The sequence below is a fragment of the Schistocerca americana genome, chromosome 9, assembly GCF_021461395.2.
Source record: "Schistocerca americana isolate TAMUIC-IGC-003095 chromosome 9, iqSchAmer2.1, whole genome shotgun sequence".
Classification (NCBI taxonomy): domain Eukaryota; kingdom Metazoa; phylum Arthropoda; class Insecta; order Orthoptera; family Acrididae; genus Schistocerca; species Schistocerca americana.
In genome coordinates, this window is record NC_060127.1 from 102,669,721 (window position 1) to 102,693,890 (window position 24,170).

At 42.4% G+C, this 24,170-nt stretch overlaps 1 protein-coding gene across 1 annotated transcript in view; it reads right to left on the reverse strand.

Moving 5' to 3' along the window:
* Positions 1 to 11,492, reverse strand: part of LOC124550700 (ras-related protein Rab-32-like) — a 381,369-nt gene extending 369,877 nt beyond the window's left edge. The window contains exon 1 of the mRNA XM_047125423.1: positions 11,042 to 11,492. Coding sequence (XP_046981379.1) covers positions 11,042 to 11,492 — 451 coding nt within the window. The remainder of the gene's footprint in view (positions 1 to 11,041) is intronic.
* Between the last annotated feature and the right edge of the window lie 12,678 nt (positions 11,493 to 24,170).

The following is a 24,170-nucleotide window of genomic DNA, read 5'->3' on the forward strand; positions in this document are numbered from 1 at the left end:
GGACAAATATATTATACTAGAACTGACATGTGATTACATTTTCACCCAATTTGGTTGCATAGATCCTGAGAAATCAGCACCCGGAACAACCACCTCTGGCCGTAATAACGGCCTTGATACGCCTGGGCCAACAGAGCTTGGATGGCGTGTACAGGTACAGCTGCCCATGCAGCTTCAACACGATACCTCACTTCATCAGGAGTAGTGACTGGCGTACTGTGACGATCCAGTTGCTCGGCCACCATTGAACAGACGTTTTCAATTGGTGAGAGATCTGGAGAATGTGCTGGCCAGGGCAGCAGTCGAACATTTTCTGTATCCAGAAAGGCCCGTACAGGACCTGCAACATGCGGTCGTGCATTATCTTGCTGAAATGTAGGGTTTCACAGGAATCGAATGAAGGGTACAGCCACGGGTCGTAACACATCTGAAATGTAACGTCCACTGTTCAAAGTGCCGACAATGCGAACAAGAGGTGACCGAGACGTGTAACCAATGGCACCCCGTACCATCACGCCGGGTGATATGCCACCATGGCGATGACGAATACACGCTTCCAATGTGCATTCACCGCGATGTCGCAAAACACGGATGCGACCATCGTGATGCTGTAAATACAACCTGGATTCATCCGAAAAAAAAATGGGTTTTTGGCATTCGTGTACCCAGGTTCGTCGCTGAGTACACCATCGCTGGCACTCCTGTCTGTGATGCAGCGTCAAGGGTAACCGCAGCCGTGGTCTCCGAGATGACAGTCCATGCTGCTACAAATGTCGTCGAACTGTTCGTGCAGATGATTGTTGTCTTGCAAACGTCCCCATCTGTTGACTCAGGGATCGAGTCGTGGCTGCACGATCCGTTACAGCCATGCGGATAAGATACCTGTCATCTCGACTGCTAGTGATACGAGCCCGTTGGGATCCAGCACGGCGTTCCGTACTACCCTCCTGAACCCACTGATTCCATATTCTGCTAACAGTCATTGGATCTCGACCAACGCGAGCAGCAATGTCGCGATACGATAAACCGCAATCGCGATAGGCTACAATCCGACCTTTATCAAAGTCGGAAACGTGACGGTACGCGTTTCTCCTCCTTACACGAGGCATCACAACAACGTTTCACCAGGCAATGCCGGTCAATTGCTGTTTGTGTATGAGAAATCGGTTGGAAACTTCCTCATGTCAGCACGTTGTAGGTGTCGCCACCGGCGCCAACCTTGTGTGAATGCTCTGAAAAGCTAATCATTTGCAAATCACACCATCTTTTTCCTTCCGGTTAAATTTCGCGTCTGTAGCACATCTTCGTGGTGTAGCAATTTTAACGGCCAGTAGTGTAGTTAGGAGGCAGTTGGGAGCGGTGTATGAACTGCCGGCGATGAATATGCAGGGAGTGGTCGAAAATATGGAAACGCCAACAGCACAACACATTACCATGCCTAACACGGTGTAGGAATCCAGTTGGCATTCCAAACAGCTTCCACCGTCTCTGAAAGGGGAAATAAAGGTCCTGCACGGTTTCCAAGGGAATCCCATACCATTCTTCTTGCAAAGTAGCGGCAAGTGCACTTAACGAAGACGCAGGTGAAATTTTCTGGCAGATTAAAGCTGTCTGCCAGACCAAGACTCGAACTCTGGACCTTTGCCCTTCGCGGGCAAGTGCTCTACCGACTGAGCTACCCAAGGATGACTCACGATCAGCCCTCACAGCTTCACTTCCGCCAGTACCTCGTCTACAACCTCCAAACTTCACAGAAGCTGAAACTTCCTGGCAGATTAAAACTGTGTGCTGGACCGAGACTCGAACTCGGGACGTTTGCCTTTCGCGGGCAAGTGCTCTGCCAACTGAGCTACACAAGCACGACTCACGTGCCGTTCTCACAGCTTTACTTCTGCCAGTATCTCGTCTCCTACCTTCCAAACTTTACAGAAGCTCTCCTGCGTACGCAGAAGTAAAGCTCTGAGGACGGAGCGTGAGTCGTGCTTGGGTAGCTCAGTTGGTAGAGCAGTTGCCCGCGAAAGGCAAACGTCCCGAGTTCGAGTCTCGGTCCGGCACACAGTTTTAATCTGCCAGAAAGTCTCATATCAGCGCGCACTCTGCTGCAGAGTGGAAAGTTCATTTAAGATGCAGGTAGATTGCGATCACGCACATGTCTCTCCACAGTAAACCTCAAAGGCTCCATAATATTGCTGTCTGGTGTCCAGAGGAGCTGCGACAATTCGTCCTCGTGCTCACAAAACCCGCCCTGGACTATGCAACCTGTGTGTGAACGCAGTATCAGTCAAAACGGTCACACAATCTTTGGCAGTACGGCGATCTTGCGCAATAACCACGGGACCCATGGATTACTACGATATGGCTGTCTAAATCATCACCAAACACCCGCAACATTCGCTCGTATCGGTCAAAGGCCGACAGAGTGTTCACAAGCTGTTACTCAGCGCCTTACGCTGTATGGCACAAGAAGAAAACTCGACAACAGCGTTACTATAGCTGCTCCACAACGCATTCGCGTTATTTTATTTGAAGTTGTCGTTTTATAAACTTTGTGGTCACAGGATATCAAACTGTTTTACAGAATTTTTCAATATCTCAAGACTAATCTTGTTTACCCCTTCACATCCTCCTTGTTTTAATTGCGCCATGGCATTTTACAATGCTTGTTATTCACAGGGAACACTTTTACGGTCATAGAAGCACAGAAGATCTTACGTATGTTATTTTAAGTGTGCCGATTCTGATCGATTCCCTTCTCACCCTCTACTAATCTCTATAATTTTAATTAATTCTTCAATTATCATACGAGCAATTACAGCTTATGCTTTTTTATCTAGTTATACCTATTTCTGTAAGAGTTTTCTTTGATTCCTGGAGAAAAGAAAAAAACTATGACATGTAACGTAAGTAAAAGGGCACAAGTTACGTACGGTAGCACAACTGCCGCTGTACCATTAGCAATAATATTTCACTGGTTTTGACATGATTTATTCTGGATGGTGCTTTAGTTATACTGATGCTAGAGGGTTAAATAGCTTCAATGAGATAAGGCAATCTAGGTTGGTTGCCATAGAAGAATCTAGGTTGTCCATTGTTGTTGTTGTGGTCTTCAGTCCTGAGACTGGTTTGATGCAGCTCTGCATGCTACTCTATCCAGTGCAAGCTTCTTCATCTCCCAGTACTCACTGCAACCTACATCCTTCTGAATCTGCTTAGTGTATTCATCTCTTGGTCTCCCTCTACTATTTTTACCCTCCACGCTGCCTTCCAATGCTAAATTTGTGATCCCTTGATGCTCAGAACATGTCCTACCAACTGGTCCCTTCTTCTTGTCAAGTTGTGCCACAAACTCCTCTTCTCCCTTATTCTATTCAATACCTCCTCATTAGTTATGTGATCTACCCATCTAATCTTGGGCATTCTTCTGCAGCACCACATTTCGAAAGCTTCTATTATCTTCTTGTCCAAACTCATAGCCGCATCTTTTCTAGTAGCGACAGCTGACAATCTTCAGGCAGCAGAAAACTCGAATCGTACTGAAAGCTGTAAACGTGTTTATTTGCGCGTTTCTGCACGGAACCATCGACATATTAACATCCTCGTATTAAGGAACAGTTTAACAATACCCTTACAGTTTCTCCTGTTCTAAGCCCATTCCTGCGACTCGTTTCTCATCGGCCCTTAAAGAAAATTGCTAAAGTAACTCATTTTACGTAAAACTCACTTGTTATTCTCAAATGTGCCTTGTCCAAGCTGCTGAAACTATACCAAGCACACGAACTACGAAACTGAGACAAACCGACGCTCAAACACAGCCTTAGAAGTATTTCCATTACACGCAGCACACGAAACACTTGATAAATTTGGAACCAGTATGGTGCAGAATAAGGTTTCTGGGCGGCTAATTTTGACGCATAGCACAAGAGCGTCTTCAAAGATCGGAGTGCAAATTAACGCTGCAAGTCCTATATACACTTAAGAGCCAAAGAACTAGTACACTTGTCTAATATCGTGTAGGGCCCCAGCGAGCTCGCAGAAGTGCCGCAACAGAACGTAGCACGGACTCGACTTATGTCTGAAGCAGTGCTGGGGCGAACTGACAGCATGAACCTTGCAAGGGTGTCCACGAATCACTACGAGTAAGAGGTCGGAGATCACTTCTGAACAGCCCGTTGCAACGCATGCTCAATAATATTCATGTCCCGGGAGTCTGGTGGCCAGCGGAAGTGTTCAAACACGCAAGAATGTTCCTGGAGCCACTCTGTAGCAATTCTGGACGTGTGGAACGTCGCACTGTCCTGTTGGAATTGCCCAAGTCCGTCTGAATGCACAATGGACATGAATGGATGAAGGCGATCAGACGGGATGCTTACGTATGTGCACCTATCATTTGATTTAGACGTATCAGGGGCCCCGCATCACTTTAACTGCACACGCCCCACACCATTACAGAGCCTCCACCAATTTGAACAGTCCCCTGTTGACATGCAGGGTCCATGAATTCATGAGGTTGTCTCCATACTCGTACAGGTTGCACTTGTGTCACGTTGAACGATTGTCCTCGGTCGTCGTTGGTACCGTTCTCGCAGGGTCTTTTTCCGGCCGCAGCGATGTCGGAGATTTGATGTTTTACCGGATTCCTGATATTCACGGTACACTCGTGAAATAGTAGTACGGGAAAATCCCCACTTCATAGCTACTGGTGCCTCGGAGATGCTGTGTCCCATCGTTCGTGAGCCAATAACACCAACACTTCAAACCCACTTAAATCTTGATAACCTGTCACTGTAGCAACAGTAACCGATCTAGCAAGTTGTGATAGCAAGTGCGTCAGACGCTTCTTGTCTTATATAGGCGTTGCCGAACGCAGCGTCGTATTCTGCCTGTTTACGTATCTCTGTTTTTGAATACTCGTGCCTGTACCAGTTTCTTTGGCACCTCAGTGTAGAAACAACGTTTCCGTTTCCATATAATTACAAAGTCCCATTCCCGCGCCCACCTTATGTGGACGGACTCTCTTCGTTTCGAAAACATTGTTATAAAAGTAATAATAGGAAAACAATTTACAACGACCTTTGACAAACATGCTTTATGGGATTAGTGCCACGTCACATTATGGGGAACTGTTACTCGTGAAATTCAACGTTTCGGCCACGGTTACAGTGGCCGAAACTCTGATATCGACAGTAATAGTTTTTTTACAATGCGACGCGGCACCACTACCAGGAAACTTTTGTCTATTGACTGGCCACAGAAGCCTACGGAATTATGCAAGTCGTCCTTACATAGAAATACGCCTGCTTGTTGACCAGTATCGTAATCAGTCCAAACATACATACAAAAACAGAAGAATTGCTAAACAAAGTTCTTAAAAGTATCATTGACTGGTTTTCTGCGAATGGTGTCACTCTCCATTTTAAAAAGACAACATATACAGTTCTGCAGATTCTAAGCGTACTACACTAATGTTAAGTGTAATACTAGCGAGGGAACAATAAATAGGTCGAAAACCTCAAAATTCTTAGGTGTACCAACTGATGAGAATTGGAAAAAGAACATTTTGGATCTCTTAAAACAACTTAGTTCAGTCACATTTGCATTTAGAATCATTGCAAGTCTTGGGGAGAAAGAAATCTGTAAGTTGATATACTTTGCATAGTTTCGTTCAATGTCATATGGAATAATATTCTGGGGCTAACGTGGTGTAGGAATAGTGGTGTTTACCAGCCATCGTGCTGTAGACATCTTTAAGGGACTTTGGCATTTAGACTACTTTTTCACAGTACATTTATTCCCTCATGAAGTTTGTTATCAATAATCCACAACAGTTCAAAAGGAACAATTATGTACATAATTACAATTCCAGCAGGAAAAATGACATTACTCCACATTAACGTTGTCTTCAGCACAAAAAGGAGCGCACAAGCTGCAACTAGACTTTTTTATCCTTGATATAAAATGTCAAACGGCAAAGTAAAATCTGAAAACAAACTAAAAGTTTCTCCTTGACAACTCCCCTATTCCGTAGAAGTACTGCAGTGTGTAAAATGTCTTGGGTAGGACTTGCCAACTCACGACATCTGTTTATCATTATTTCTTCTTCGAAAAAAAGAAAAATGTTTAGAATGTAATCATGTGTACAAATATGCGATGTATATGCGATGTGACTCGTTCCGTAGCATTACAATCTATCGTGCAAAATGACCCATGTGACATGAAACTAATTACCTGAGGAGTCTGGGCAAAATAAGCTAGGCCCAAACTAAAGCCGTAAAATTTATGGCGCCAGTTTTTGACGTGTTGGTAACCAAACCTGGAACGTTCGGCTCAGATACTGGAAGGTAGTAAATTGACTTAGATTTTGTGACGTTCGTGAGATAAATATGATCGTGTTTATCTTTGGCCATCGAAGATAAAACACTGACGTGGTGACGTAGAAGCAAGAGATAAGAAAGCGCTAAAAATGCTTTATTGGGTGCCGCGATTAAGCACTGGATGGACTACATTATTGGGTCTAGTGTAGCAGGGGATACAACCCGTCGGCTTTGGACAATGACGTCAAGTCGCCAGAGAGCAGTTTACCATTTTCGCTTTTGCTGTTATGTTTCAGTTTCGTTTTTTTACTGATTGCTTAATAAAGTGGATCTGTTTATTCTATCTCGTGAGATTTTTTTTTAAAGCCAAAAAACACTTATCAGCCACTGAAGGGAGCTGAAACACTAAGAAGAATCGCTTCTCGATTGGCCACTTGTGACGTCATTGTCCAAAGCCGACGGGTTGTATCCCCTGCTACACTAGTCCCACATTATTATGCTACCGCTGCACTATCGTTTTCAAAAGTCAACATTGCTACACATGCCTCCGAAACAGATGCAAAACACGCCTTATTTGTAATCTCTTAAATCTATATGCCAACATTACAGTACACAGTGCAATACATCGAAGACCTTGCTATGGCAAAACCGTCCCTTATTATATAATTTATTACGGCAAGAATCGAAGAGCAGAATCTGCTAGCGAAATACAAGCTGAAAAATGTGAGACTGATTTCATGTTCATAATCGTGTTATTAATATTCGCAGCTGCACAGAGATAGCAGGATATCAAGCCAAGAATGTATAGAGTTACTGTCTTATCTCTTTTCCGGGGCAGGAAGATTTATCTTTTCACATACATTATTAATCAAAAACATTATTCCCTAGTTTCTCTAGTCATGAAATGCAGCTTCTTCTGTAGTAAAGTTCTTTTAAAAATCACACAACCTTCACATTTTTTCCCTGCTACCATTACGGCGACTGTAGGAACTTAACATCACACAGGTAAGCTTATTGAACACAGACATACCTGGACATTCCTGAAAGCTTAGAACCATTTAACGGCACTCTTAATTAAGAGGAAAAAGCTTCTTTGTTACGCACATTAACATTTATCTCAACCTTTAACGTCCTAGGTACGGTCTCGCAGACCGCTAGCGTCGTTACTCTGTTGCTAATGCATAGGGATGGGGTAGGAGGTTACAGCGTTGGCTAGTTCTTTTCCGAAGCTGCTGTGGTATCCTTTGTGAGTAGCCACTTGAATGTGACGTGAACGTATACTGTTTTTTGGTTTGAGGACAGTTTACAAAGTGATGTGGGATTAGTTAGTGACGACGAAATTTAAAGTGAAGATAATTCAGAACAGCAACAGTGCGAATGTGAAGAATTTGTTTTGCCACCTTTGAAAGGCTCGAATGAAATAACTGATCAAAGCGCTGAAGACAGAATTGTGGAGGCAATCTTTAGCTACAGATTCTGCTAGAAATATATTTAGTTGAAACATATACCACTGGCCGTTGAAGTCTTTTCCAACGACGAACAGTGGCATTTTCCCGCATGTTGGGCATAAGTGGGGTGAATGTTTTGTTTTAGGGTGCCAAAACAACTAAGGTCACACGCGCCCATGGCAGAACCGTAGAACTAATACGGAAAAAAAAAGAGTTAAAAGCAACTACACGTTAAGTCCAATTGACGGAAGGAAAGACAGCTAAAACCCAGGACTGTCTCTTGAGGTGAATGCGTTTGTCCTTCCGAATTCCTACAAAAACGATACTCAGGTGAGTCGTTTTAATTTTTTTGAAGAAGCTTGAAACTCGGTGATACTACAGATAAACCCGAGTCACAACTATCATATAGTCCGTTAACGTCGTGTATCTATTCGCTGTGTTTTGGATGTAGCAGGAGCAAGACTAGAAGTCGTCGTAGAACGATTGGACCTGTGACCCAAAACAAACCAAGCGAGGTGGCGTAGTGGCTAGCGCACTGGACTCGCATTCAGGAGGACGACGGTTCAATCCCGTGTCCGGCCATCCTTATTTATGTTTACTTTAGGTTTACCGTGATTTCCCTACATCGCTCCACGCAAATGCCGGAATGGTCCCTTGGAAAGAGCACGGCCGACTTCCTTCCCTAACCCGATGACCTCGTTGTCTGGTCTCCTCCCCCCAAACAACCCAACCCAAACCAACCAAAACAAAAGAGAAAGACGTCATATTTGTCATTGTTTAAAGAAGTCAATCTAGCTTGATGTCTCTTCAAAAATTTCCAGCGAGTGCAAAAGAAACTTCTGAGAAGGAAACTAAACACTTGAAAATTACTAGTGTAACTTCCATTATTTGAATGTTTAATGGGAGTGTCGTATTTTTATTATGACGTGTATAATGAAAATACAGCAAAATTAAATTATGGGGTCCAAGGTATGAGAGTTTTCACAGCATTATCATGTGATATGTTCTTCTTGTGGAATTGTTTTGTTTAAATGCGTTTTTTCGTAAAAACAAATTTTAAAATTTATTTGAATGTATTTCTTGTGTGGTATTAATGTAACCTTTTACATAAAAAAAACTGAACTGTTTCAGTGAAACAGCTGAATGCAGTTTTTTAAAGTTACTTAAACATAGCGGTCTGTTAGACCGCACCTGGGACAGAGGGTGACAAAAAAGTGATCTGGGAAGATATGGGTTAACATTCACGTACCATTCATTGCAACTTTAACTTTTGAAGTTTAATGTTCATCGAAGGACATCTGAATTTAAGTTTTTCTATTTTTATTTTTCTGTCGCCATATAAGACGAAGGAAATATTTCAGAATTCGAATCGAGAACAGGTGCCAACATGAGTAACGCAGAAGTAAATATCCTCGGAGTAGTGAAGCAACTCAAATCACTTAATAAAAACAAGTCGTTTGGTCCAGACTGCATACCAATTAGATTCCTTTCCGAGTACGCTGATGCATTAGCTCCATACTTAACAATCATATACAACCGTTCGCTCGACGAAAGATCCGTACGCAAAGACTGGAAAGTTGCACAGGTCACATCAATATTCAAGAAAGGTAGTAGGAGTAATCCACTAAATTACAGGCCCATATCGTTAACGTCGATATGCAGCAGGATTTTAGAACATCTATTGTGATATTATGAATTACCTCGAAGAAAACGGTCTATTGACACACAGTCAACATGAGTTTAGAAAACATCGTTCGTGTGAAACACAACTAGCTCTTTATTCCTATGAAGTGTTGAGTGCTATTGACAATGGGTTTCAGAACTATTGCGTATTCCTGGATTTCCGGAAGGCTTTTGACACTGTACCACACAAGCGGCTCGTAGTGAAATTGCGTGCTTACGGAATATCGTCTCAGTTATGTGACTGGATTTGCCATTTCCTGTCAGAGAGGTCACAGTTTGTAGTAACTGACGGAAAGTCATCGAGTAAAACAGAAGTGGTTTCTGGCGTTCCCCAAAGTAGTGTTATAGGCCCTTTGCTGTTCCTTATCTATGTAAACGATTTGGGAGATGGGTGGCTCTGAGCACTATGGGACTCAACTGCTGAGGTTATTAGTCCCCTAGAACTTAGAACTAGTTAAACCTAACTAACCTAAGGACATCACAAACATCCATGTCCGAGGCAGGATTCGAACCTGCGACCGTAGCGGCCTTGCGGTTCCAGACTGCAGCGCCTTTAACCGCACGGCCACTTCGGCCGGCCGATTTGGGAGACAATCTGAGCAGCCGTCTTAGATTGTTTGCAGATGACGCTATTGTTTATCGATTAATAAAGTCATCAGAAGAGCAAAACATCTTCAAAACGATTTAGAAGATATATCGGAATGGTGCGAAAAGTGGCAGTTGACCCTAAATAACGAAAAGTGTGAGGTCATCCACATGAGTGCTAAAAGGAACTCGTAAAACTTCGGTTACAGTCTAATCTAAAAGCCCCGTATTCAACTAAACACCTAGGTACGACAATTACGAACAACTTAAATTGGAAAGAACACACGGAAAATGTTGTGGGGAAGGCTAACGAAACGCTGCGTTTTATTGGCAGGACACTTAGAAAATGTAACAGACCTACTAAGGAGACTGCCTGCACTACGCTTGTCCTGTCCTCTCTAGAACACTGCTGCGCAGTGTGGGATCCTTACCAGATAGGACTGACGAAGTACATCGAAAAAGTTCAAAGAAAGGCAACACGTTTTGTAGTATCGCGAAATATGGGAGAAAGTGACACAGAAATGAAGCAGGATTTGGGCAGGAAATCGTTAAAAGAAAGGCGTTTTTCGTTGAGACGGAATCTTTTCACGAAATTCCAATCACAAACTTTCTCCTCCGAATGCGAAAATATTTTGTTGACTCCGACCTACATAGGGAGAAACGATCACCACGATAAAATAAGGGAAATCAGAGCTCGTACGGAAAGACATAGGTGTTCATTCTTTCCGCGCGCTATACGCGATTGGAATAATAGAGAATTGTGATGGTGGTTCGATGAACCCTCTGCCAGGCACTTAAATGTGATTTGGAGAGTATCCATGTAGATGAAGAGATCGGTCGGTTGACTGAGAAGTTGGTGCATGTGTAACTGTCGCAAATTTGTTCCAGCAAAAAATATGTACAGGCTACAAGGAGAAGAACGCACACTTTGCGAGCATCGCGCACAAGACACACACACACACACACACACACACACACACACACACACACACACATATTGTCAGGCGGACTCACCGACTCCGTAGTCACCGATGACGAGCAGTTTGAAGAGCAGCTCTCGGGTGACGGGCGCGGAGCCGTCGGACGAACTGCTGGAGGAGGACTTCATTCCGCCGCGGGGCAAGAGGACTTCCCTGGTGACGGGACGGTCGCGCTCGGTTCGCCCACCACGCTGCAATTCGACGGCCCGCCTTGCCTCGTAGCGGCGCTTCCACAGCAGCTCGCTGCGCCGGGCGCGTCTTCGCTCTCGCCGCGTCTCGTAGCTGAGCAGCAGCTCCCCGGCCTCCTCCTCCGCTTCGCCCCTCCCACAATCACCGCCAGCCGACCGTTCGCGACCGCACTCGTCAGCGAACTGGACGCTCTTGCCCGCTGCAGCGGCGGCGGTCGCGCCGTTGCTGCCACCTAGCGACGAGTCGGACGAGGTACCAGAAGCGTGACGCACTCCGGCCGAACAGACGTTGCCCATGACACCTGGCGGCGGGTTAGCAGACTCGACCGTCGCTGCTTCTGCCGGTGTCTGCGAGTCGCTGACCGCGTGTTCACCGACCGGCGACGCCCCCCTGTGGCGTACACGGGAATTACAATCGAATGCCTATTCCTTTCTTTTCAGTTCGTATATCATATTGAGACATGTAAGACATTTCAAGAGGCAGATGCGGACTCCTTTTTTTTTTCTTCTCTCTCTTCCCTCAGGATGGGTTACACTTTTTTTATTATCATTTCTACAAAAACATCAACCTCGAATGTAACAACTACACACGTGTAACTATTAATATGGAGGGGAAAATGTCTACTCCCCCACCTGCTGTCGGCTGTGGTATGTCATATTTTAGTGCAGTGTTTCCATGACTGTTCAGTGTTGTTTCGTTTTGAGTGTGTAAATCATGAAATTCTGCTAGACAAGCTCAAGTATTGTGGCATGAGTGGGACAGTGCACAAATGGTTTAATTCGTACCTAACTGGAAGAGTGCAGAAAGTTGAAATAAGCAGTTCTCATAATATGCAAAAATCAGCATAGTCCTCAAACTGGGGAACTATCAAGAATGGGGTTCCACAAGGGTCGGTCTTGGGTCCTTTGTTGTTCTTGATATATATTAATGACTTGCCATTCTATATTCATGAAGAGGCAAAGTTAGTTCTCTTTGCTGATGATACAAGTATAGTAATCACACCTGACAAACAAGAATTAACTGACGAAATTGTCAATAATGTCTTTCAGAAAATTACTAAGTGGTTCCTTGTAAACGGACTCTCACTGAATTTTGATAAGACACAGTACATACAGTTCTGTACAGTAAATGGTATGACGCCATTAATAAATATAGACCTTAATCAGAAGCATATAGTTAAGGTAGAATATTCAAAATTTTTAGGTGTGTCCATTGATGAGAGATTAAATTGGAAGAAACACATTGATGATCAGCTGAAATGTTCGAGTTCAGCTACTTATGCAATATGGGTCATTGCAAATTTTGGTGATAAACATCATAGTAAATTGGCTTACTACGCCTATTTTCATTCATTGCTTGCATATGGCATCATATTTTGGGGTTATTCATCACTGAGGAATAAAGTATTTATTGCACAAAAGTGTGTAATCAGAATAATAGCTGGAGTCCACCCAAGATCATCCTGCAGACATTTATTTAAGGATCTAGGGATATTCACAGTATCTTCTCAGTATATATACTCTCTTATAAAATTTGTTATTAACAACCACAACCAATTCAAAAGTAATAGCAGTGTGCATAACTACAATACTAGGAGAAAGGATGATCTTCACTATTCAAGATTAAATCTAAGTTTGGCACAGAAAGGGGTGAATTATACTGCCACTAAAGTCTTTGGTCACTTACATAATAGTATCAAAAGTCTGACAGATAACCAACAAGTATTTAAGAAGAAATTAAAAGAATTTCTGAATGACAACTCCTTCTACACCATAGAGGAATTTTTAGATATAAATTAAGAAAAAACAAGAAAAAAACAAACAAAAAAATTATAAAAAAAATAAAAAGTTGTTGTATTAACTTAATTATGTTGTTAAATTAACTTAATTATGTCATGTATTGGAAAATTTGACTCGTTCCACATCATTACGAAATATCGTATTCATGATCCATGGAACTAGTATTAATCTAATCTAATCTTGTCTTTTCCCACGTTGCGAACAGAAAACATCCTGTTACTGGGTGTGAATTTTATGTCTTTTTGCGAACAGAAACTAGACTGTCGCCATGCTTTTTTAATTGTCTGTCTATTATTTTACCTGTCTGCTTCATATGTATTTTATTAGCATCATCATCCCTTTGTTATCTGTTTTAAGTTCCACGATTTTTTCGCCATGTTACCCTTTGTCTCCGATTTTGTCGCCTGTTTGTTATTATATATTATCTTCTCCTTTTTTAAAACAAAGTCTGTAGGCTGAAGAGCGGCATACTAAGCTGCTGCCAGCCCACCCCCTTCGAGGGCTATCGAAATTCAATAAAGGAAAAAAAAGTCTACTTTGGACAGACGGCCGTTGTGACCGAGCGGTTCTAGGCGGTTCAGTTCGGAACCGTGCTGCTGCTACGGCCCCAGGTTCGAATCCTGCCTCGGGCATGGATGTGTGTGATGTCCTTAGGTTAGTTAGGTTGAAGTAGTTCTAAGTTCTAGGGGACTGATGACCTCAGATGTTAAGTCCCATAATGCTCAGAGCCATTTGAACCATTTTTTTTTCTACTTTGGACAATGAATACTGATCAGTCTGATGAACAAGGTACTCTTTGGGTACGTCATTTTTAACACAATAAACTGTCTTACAAATAATGTATGTTTAGAAAAAAGGAATTTTTAATACAGCCAACATATATAACATATCATATTTTTCTTCATAACACAATCCAACTAGTATGGCAAATTGGCAAACTGCAAAATTGTGTGCAATCCAATACTGCAATATTTATTTCGGATTCCTACATCCTAGTTTTGAAAGTGTGTGCGTGTGGGGGGGTTAGAAAAACATACCTCCAGATTGCTACAATGTAGTGGATGACGAGTTACAGGACAAGAAAATTAACCAGCACATACAAGTAATAAGTTGCTTTTTTCTGTACAGGAAGATTACAGAATCACTTCTTTCCCACTTACCTGGTGTGACGGTACGTCACATAAATATTGATATTTTTATCGGTTGTAAACCGCAGTTAAAGTATTTTACGAATATAATTAGTGTAAAAGATATAGTTAATGTTCTTGGAACAACTGATACGCAGCGATAATTTAAGAGTAGTATCTTTATTTAATTTCTATGAAAATAAAAAAGGATCGAAAGAGATGCGATTGTACGACCGAGGAGGAAGGATGTACTTTATGGTACACTCACTGTTCTGTTTCGCTATACGGAAGGCAGCCATTGAGCGGCTACACATATTTTATGTAAGTTATTAGTATTTTTGATACAATAAACTTGTTATTGTTATCACAAATTGAATTTCCTTGTAATAGTTGTCACCTCAAATGCTTGCAGTGCCTAATTATTTTTAATAAGCATTTTTTCAGTAATTTGCGCTGCGAGAAGCTCATCTTCCGATGCAGCCTCTGGTCGGCCATTACGCGCCGAAGTATTAATTTATTTTTCAGTGTTACCAGTAACTGTAAATGCGAGAGATTTCGTTGTAAGAATCTTTTTAAATTGCAGCAGATAATTAATTTACGTTAAAGTTCATTTTTTAAATTGTACAGATTCCATGAGTTCAGTAAGTTTTACCTTGACCGCTCCACGGCAACAATCGAAATTCTCTAGAGCCTTGCTTTGCAATCAGTAATTAGAAATTAACAAAATTACATTCAATTCAGTTAACGGCAACTATATTTTAATCATCACGTTCAAAATCTGAAGTTGGTACATGAATAACAGCGGCCCTTCAAGAACCCATCTCATATTTACTTATGCACGTAAGTAAAAGTGATACGAAAAGATAATATCCCAGAGAGAAAGAATCATGCTCTAACAAAGGAAAAATTCATGCTGATACATTAAAAATAAAAATATATAAAATATATATACATATATGTAATTTTTATATATATAACGTAACAAATGGTACCGACGTCACACTGGTCAATATTACACATAATCGAAATAAATACAACTGAAATGTGTGACAAGTTGTTCACAGAGAGGTTTTAGTAACAATTCTAAAAAAAAATCAGTATGAGTTGTGAAATGTAAACAAAGATTGAAATAAGTGTATCAGGTAAGAAACTAACAGAAAATGGAAAACTCAAATTAGAAAAGAGAAACAAAGGGGATACTTCTAGCAAAATTATTCACTGTAAGTGAAGTGCCCTCTGATATCCGTACAATAACGCAAACTGTTCGCGGTACTGTGGTGGACGTTGCAGTCGTTGATGACATTCCCACAGTCAGGCCATGTACTGCACGGCGTCACTGAGTTGTAACTCAAAAATGGCGTAGGCAGTGTGTCCCAGTAGCCAGGCCACGGCGTTGTACTTCGTTTTTGGGTGCAGTTTATGGTCAGGAAGGATAACTCACACTGGTGTCACACTGGAAGGTGCAGTCTGGTTGATAAGCCCCACCATCAATTGGCACAACTCCCATACTCCCCTCACGTAGCGGCACGCTATACGGTGGTCTCTGGTGTCGGCAGCTCCATACTGGCTGCACTCGTTCGTCTGGCTGAGGTGAATTTCTGCTAGACGCTGCTCAGTTGAAAAGGTGTAATTGACGACTCGGTACCACAACGAACTGATGTCCGACGGCAGGAATGGGTTGTTAGTATTAGCCCATACCTGCTTCCAGACGACCGTTGGCGTCCGTATTTCCAGTTTGTGCGCTGGTGGACAGCCTAGGAGAGCTTCATAGATCCGTCGAGCCGACGTATTCCGATCTGTCGCCGCCTCCAAGACGCATCTGCGTGCGAGATAAAATTCCCTGACGTATGACATCTTGTAGGGGATGTCCACTACTGAAACTGGAGCGCATTGTGACTGAGGCCGGTATCGATCCAATATGGCTGCCGTTGTCCCGTTCGGGTGGTCGTGACTACAATTTATTGGTTATGAACTGTAGATTGAAACTGAAGAAACTGCAAAAAGTTGCGAATTTAAGGAGTGGGACCTGGATAAACCGAAAGAACCAGAGATTGTAGAGAGTTTAAGAGAAAGCATTAGGAAACGTTTGACAAGAACGGGGGAAAAAAGTACAGTAGAAGAAGAATGGTTAGCTTTGAGAGATGAAATAGTGAAGGCAGCAGAGGATCAAGCAGGTGAAAAGACGAGGGCTAGTAGAAATCCTTGGGTAACAGAAGACATACTGAATGTAATTGATGAAAGGAGAAAATGTAAAAATGCAATAAATGAAACATGCAAAAAGGAATACGAACGTCTCAAAAATGGGAATGGCAGGAAGTGCAAAATGGCTAAGCAGGAATGTAAGGATGTAGAGGCATATATAACTAGGGGTAAGATAGATACTGCCCACAGGAAAATTAAAGAGACCTTTGGAGAAGAGAGAACCAGTTGTATGAATATCGAGAGCTCAGATGGAAAACCTGTTCATCTGAATCTACATCTAGATGGATACTCTGCAAATCACATTTAAGTGCCTGGCAGAGGGTTCCTCAAACCATCTTCACAATTCTCTATTATTCCAATCTCGTATAGCGCGCGGAAAGAATGAACACCTATTACTTTCCGTACGAGCTCTGATTTCCCTTATTTTATCGTGGTGATCGTTCCTCCCTATGTAGGTCGGTGTCAGCAAAATATTTTCGCATTCGGAGGAGAAAGCTGGTGATTGGAATTTCGTGAGAAGATTCCGTCGCAACGAAAAACGCCTTTCTTTTAACGATTTCCAGCCCAAATCCTGTATCATTTCTGTGACACTCTCTCCCATATTCCGCGATAATACAAAACGTGTTGCCTTTCATTGAACTTTTTCGATGTACTTCGTCAGTCCTATCTGGTAAGGATCCCACACTGCGCAGCAGTGTTCTAAAGAGGGCAGGACAAGCGTAGTGCAGGCAGTCTCCTTAGTAGGTCTGTTACATTTTCTAAGTGTCCTGCCAATAACACGCAGTCTTTGGTTAGCCTTCCCCACAACATTTTCCATGTGTTCCTTCCAATTTAAGGAGAGCCAGTACGATGAAAATGACAAAATTAACTTTCTTTGGCTTTTTTTAATTATAAAATTATTTAGTGTTTTCCGAATAAGTGAATTCTAAGTTTGTTTTTTATCGCTGCAAAGTTGACGCCCCACGTAAACGGTTGTAGTAACTTGGTGTGTCACCTCTGACGGCGCCGCTCGCTGACTGCAAGCAGGGTATCTTTGCGGAATTAGACAGTGTTTTGTTTTCCAACGTTGTATGGCTTTATCTCTGTGACAAGTGACTGTTCATATCGGTAAACATAAACGCTATACCGTGTGTGTTGACTTGTGGAGTTTGCTTTGTCTTGTTTAGCTTTTCAGTTTTGCATATTTGACGAATTTTGCTTGTACCTGTTTTACGTATTTTCTTTGCGGATATCAATATGTCCCGTTTCAGCAATCGAGTGTCTCAGAAAAGGTACAATGGGGGGAAGAAGAAATCTTTTGTTGTTTCGAAGGGAGATGCTGCTCAGACTGCTTCACCAACTACTCCAAATGAATGTGATAGAACTTCTTCCAGCAAGAAACTTTCTGACAACAAAGAAATACAAAAGTGACAGTAATGATGTGAATGAAATAATTAACATTTCCTAGCTCTCTAATATTTTGAAACATTACGTTTTATGCCAAGTTTGCAAAGAAAATGGACTGGAATTGAAAATAACTTCACGCATTGGTTTGGCATGTAAAATGTTATTGAAGAGTAACAAATGTGCAGAAGTTTCGTTTTCTTATTCTAACAGTATTCCTCGTAGTGGTAATAGTGGAAAGGAGGTGTATGATAAATGTGAGGCTAGTGTATGGCTTACGTTGCATAGGCAAGGGCAGTGCTGCAGGGACAATGTTATGTGGAATTATGAACTTGCCAAAACCACCAAGTTTGGGTTTTATAATGAATTGGTGGATCTTCTGCTGAAGATATTGCTCAAGCAACAATGAAGAAAGCAGTTGAAGAAGCTGTGACAAACAATGGCAATTGTCGAGATTTAACTGTTGCCTTAGATAGATCATGGCACTGTAGAGGTCATAAATCTCAAATTGAAGTTGTGACAGCTACCAGTGGAAACAGTTGCGAAGTAATTGACGTTGCTATTCTCTCAAAACATTGTAGATGTAAGGGCAATACCAAGGACGAACATAGTGAAAGTTGTGAAGCAAATTTTCACAGCACGAGTGAAGCGATGGAAGTAGAGGGGGTGAAAGCAATTTTTTCCAGATCACAGGAGTGGTATAATGTACCATACACTAACTATCTAGGAGATGGTGATTCTAAGGGATATAAATCTGTAGAGGAACTCATACCTTATGGCAATGAAATCCACATTAATAAATAGGAGTGCATTGGACATGTGCAGAAGTGCACGGGGGCTCGCTTGTGCAAACTAAAGCAGACATTAGGATCCCAGAAGCTTAGTGATGGTAAGATCCTTGGAGGAAGAGGAAGATTGACGGATGAAGCAATTGACAGATTGCAGAGGTATTATGGGTGTGCAATTACGCAAAATACAAGAAGCATTGAGCATATGAGAAGAGCAGTATGGGGCATTATTTTCTTATACTGCATCAACAAATGAGCACCCACAACATGGAATGTGCCCCACAGGTGATGACTCATGGTGTAAGTACCAATCGGGAAAGGAGTATGCCCATAAAAACAGCTTGCCAAGTGCTGTAACTGATGTCATTAAGCCCATATTCAGAGATTTATCACATCTAAGTTTATTGGAAAAGTGTTTACATGGGAAAACACAAAATCCAAGTGAAAGTGTAAATAGTTTAATTTAGATTAGGATTCCCAAAAGAGTGTTTGTACAGATAAATACATTGCAATTTGGAGAGTATGATGCAGTGGCAACATACAATGAAGGAAACGTTATCAAATGTGATGTGCTGAAATGTTTAAGTGTCCAACCAGGACACAACACCATTTCTACAATATGTCTAATTGATGAAGAAAGACTGAGAGGTGCAGGAAGAAGAGACAAAAGCCTACAACATGCAGCAAAAGGGAAGAAAAGTCCAGTGAAAAGGAAACTAACACTTGAAAAAGAAGAGGATGCTGATAATCCGTCATATGGGGCAGGAATGTATTAAAAAACTTTGGAAGCCATTTCCCGTAACTTTAAAATTTTCATCTTTGAGGAACATTTTCTCAAGAACTGCTGACAGTATATCAATAAAATTTATACACAACGTTGTTTACTTCTTTTCCATCACTTTTATAACAAATTGTAAAAAAATATTGTATAATTCAAGAGTTATAGAAGAAAAAGTGCAAAATTTTAGAAAAAAAATTAAGCATCTGTTCAAAAAAATTGTAATACAAAAACCAATATATATTTCTTAACATGGCATTATAAGTTTGTAGAAAAATATTCACTGAACGTGTAGTCGAAATTTCAGAGCAATGTGTTTAATGGTTTTACAAAAAATGTTCCTTCTATTTGCTAAAATTAACATGGAGGAGATGGATTGTTCCGGCTCCCCTTAAGTTGTTTGTAATTGTAATACCTAGGTATTTAGTTGAATTTACGGCTTTCAGATTAGACTCATTTATCGCGTAACCGAAGTTTAAAGAGTTCCTTTTAGCACTCATGTGGATGACCTCACACTTTTTGTTATTTAGGGTCAACTGCCACTTTTCGCAGCATTCAAATATTTCTTCTAAATCGTTTTGCAGGTTGTTTTGCTCTAATGATGCCTTTATTAGTCAATAAACGACAGCGTCATCTGCAAACAACCGAAGATGGCTGTTAAGATTGTCTCTCAAATCGTTTATACAGATAAGGAATAGGAAAGGGCCTATAACACTACCTTGGGGAACGCCAGAAATCACTTCCGTTTTACTCGTTGACTCTCCGTCAATTACTACGAACTGTGACCTCCCTGACAGGAAATCACAAATCCAGTCACATAACTGAGTCGATATTCCATACGCATGCAATTTCACTACGAGCAAAAAATGGAAAGCAGAAAGATGGAAGGAGTATATAGAGGATCTATACAAGGGCGATGTCCTTGAGAGCAATATTATGGGATTGGAAGAGTATGTAGGTCAAGATGAAATAGGAGATATGATACTGCGTGATGAGTTTGACAGAGCACTGAAAGACCTGAATCGAAACAAGGCCCCAGGAGTAGACAACATTCTATTAGCACTCCTGATAGCCTTGGGAGAGCCAGCCCTGACAAAAGTCTACCATCTGGTGAGCAGGATGTATGAGACAGGCGAAATATCATCAGACTTCAAGAAGGATGTAATAATTCCCTATCCCAAAGAAAGTAGGTGTTGATAGGTGTGAAAATTACAGAGCTATCAACTTAATAACTCATGGCTGCAAAATACTTACACGAATTGTTTACAGACGAATGGAAAAACTGGTAGAAGCCGACCTCGGGGAGGATCAGTTAGGATTCCGTAGAAATGTTGGAACACGCGAGGCAATACTGACCCTACGGCGTATCTTAGAAGATAGGTTAAGGAAAGGCAAACCTACGTTTCTAGCATCTGTAGACTTAGAGAAAGCTTTCGACCTCGCCGACTGGAATATTCTCTTTCAAATTCTGAAGGTGGCAGGGGTAAAATACAGGGAGCGAAAGGCTGCTTACAATTTTTATGGAATCCAGATGGCAGTTGTAAGAGTCAAGGGGCACATAAAAGAAGCAATGGTTGAGACAGGGTTGTGGCCTATCCTCTATGTTATTCAATTTGTATACTGAGCAAGCAGAAAAGGAAAAACAGAAAAATTCGGAGTAGGAATTAAAATCCATGGAGAAGAAATAAAATCTCTGAGGTTTGCTGACGACATTGTAACTCTGATAGAGACAGCAAAGGACTTGGAAGAGCAGTTGAACGAAATGGACATTGTCTTGAAAGGAGGATATAAAATGAACATCAACAAAGGCAAAACGAGGATAATGGAATGTAGTCAAATTAAATCATGTGATGCTGAAGGAATTAGATTAGGATATGAGACACTTTAAGCAGTAGATGAGTTTTGCTATTTGGGGAGCAAAATAACATGGTAGAGGATGTAAAATATAGACTGACAATGGCAAGGGAAGCGTTTCTGAAGAAGAGAAATTTGCTAACATCGAGTATAGATTTAAGTGTCAGGAAGTCTTTTCTGAAAGTATTTGTATGGAGGGCAGTTATGTATAGAAGTAAAACACGGACGATAAATACACTCCTGGAAATTGAAATACGAACACCGTGAATTCATTGTCCCAGGAAGGGGAAACTTTATTGACACATTCCTGGGGTCAGATACATCACATGATCACACTGACAGAACCACAGGCACATAGACACAGGCAACAGAGCATGCACAATGTCGGCACTAGTACAGTGTATATCCACCTTTCGCAGCAATGCAGGCTGCTATTCTCCCATGGAGACGATCGTAGAGATGCTGGATGTAGTCCTGTGGAACGGCTTGCCATGCCATTTCCACCTGGCGCCTCAGTTGGACCAGCGTTCGTGCTGGACGTGCAGACCGCGTGAGACGACGCTTCATCCAGTCCCAAACATGCTCAATGGGGGACAGATCCGGAGATCTTGCTGGCCAGGGTAGTTGACTTACACCTTCTAGAGCACGTTGGGTGGCACGGGATACATGCGGACGTGCATTGTCCTGTTGGAACAGCAAGTTCCCTTGCCGGTCTAGGAATGGTAGAACGATGGGTTCGATGACGGTTTGGATGTACCGTGCACTATTCAGTGTCCCCTCGACGATCACCAGTGGTGTACGGCCAGTGTAGGAGATCGCTCCCCACACCATGATGCCGGGTGTTGGCCCTGTGTGCCTCGGTCGTATGCAGTCCTGATTGTGGCGCTCACCTGCACGGCGCCAAACACGCATACGACCATCATTGGCACCAAGGCAGAAGCGACTCTCATCGCTGAAGACGACACGTCACCATTCGTCCCTCCATTCACGCCTGTCGCGACACCACTGGAGGCGGGCTGCACGATGTTGGGGCGTGAGCGGAAGACGGCCTAACGGTGTGCGGGACCGTAGCCCAGCTTCATGGAGACGGTTGCGAATGGTCCTCGCCGATACCCCAGGAGCAACAGTGTCCCTAATTTGCTGGGAAGTGGCGGTGCGGTCCCCTACGGCACTGCGTAGGATCCTACGGTCTTGGCGTGTATCCGTGCGTCGCTGCGGTCCGGTCCCAGGTCGACGGGCGCGTGCACCTTCCGCCGACCACTGGCGACAACATCGATGTACTGTGGAGACCTCACGCCCCACGTGTTGAGCAATTCAGCGGTACGTCCACCCGGCCTCCCGCATGCCCACTATACGCCCTCGCTCAAAGTCCGTCAACTGCACATACGGTTCACGTCCACGCTGTCGCGGCATGCTACCAGTGTTAAAGACTGCGATGGAGCTCCGTATGCCACGGCAAACTGGCTGACACTGACGGCGGCGGTGCACAAATGCTGCGCAGCTAGCGCCATTCGACGGCCAACACCGCGGTTCCTGGTGTGTCCGCTGTGCCGTGCGTGTGATCATTGCTTGTACAGCCCTCTCGCAGTGTCCGGAGCAATTATGGTGGGTCTGACACACCGGTGTCAATGTGTTCTTTTTTCCATTTCCAGGAGTGTAGCTTAGACAAGAAGAGAATAGAAGCTTTCGAAACGTGGTGCTGCAGGATAATGCTGAAGATTAGATGGGTAGATCACGTAAGTAATGAGGAGGTAAAGGATAGAATTGGGAAGAGGAATTTGTGGCACAACCTGTAAGGGGTCGGTTGGTAGGAAATGTTCTGAGGCATCAAGGGATCACCTATTTAGTATTGGGGGGCAGCGTGGAGGGAAAAAATCGTAGAGAGAGACCAAGAGATGATACATTAATCAGATTCAGAACGATGTAGGTTGCAGTATATACTTGGAGATGAAGAAGCTACACAGGATAAAGTAGGATGGAGAGGTGCATCAAACCAGTCTCTGGACTGAAGACCACAACAACAACATCACATTAGTTCCAATCTGGCTCGTATCATAAAACAGCCCAAATTAAAGGCTTTATAAACGTATCAAGGTAGTTCTTTTTTAAAGGGCACACACTTCTAAATTTTAGTTCAGACAGAAATTGTTGTATAAATTCAGTTATACTACTGTACTCTGTTCATCGTAAGAATAAACCTGATGTAAACAAACACAAAGGCAATGATTGGCCAGAAGCCGTAGCACACGTACGCTGGTGTTGTTACGCTCTTGGAAGTAGGTCCTACTTATGTATTAGATATCTTATTACTAAGTTATGTTAAATGACACTTTAAGATGTTTCAATGTATTGACAGCCATCAACGTTTTTCCTCGTCACGCTTGAAATACGTAGTTCTTATTTAAAAAATCGTGTACAGTCAGTCTCTGCGCTTTTGTCCTCAGACTGTCGCGCTGTTTATACGCACAACGAAAATGGCTGAGGCTGCTTCCTGCTCCGTAGTGGAAACACGCGAGTGGAAGACGGTTAAAAAAGTGCCAAGAAATAGGTTGTTCTTAATGTTTTCATAAATTTATAGAGAAGAAATCGGCTTCGAAGTTTTCCGAGGTACCGTATTTCATACAGCAGAATACGCAAGTGCGTTTGACATGTAGCGTATTCGGTAGCGTATTAGATTGATTAGCGGTTGTATTCCATGAGCGCTGGTTCGTACCTCGCCTTCGATATCCCTTTTTTTCGTTCAATTTGAAATACCTACATCTCGTAATTGTAACATTCATTATCATGTTTATGAATAGTGCACGTCTTCTTGTTTCTATTTACATAGTGTACGCAAAATTCCTGTTTTCATATCAAATGTAAATCCTTAATTATCTATATTTTATGAAAGAGTGTTAATAAAGGTTGCTTAAATTAGGAAAACGTAAAAATTTAATTTTTAGGACAAAACCAAATACTGCTTGTTCGGACTATATCCATTATTTCACGCCACACATGTAGTCCCACACGAACAAGAGGGGTAAGTGTCAGCCGGCCGGAGCGG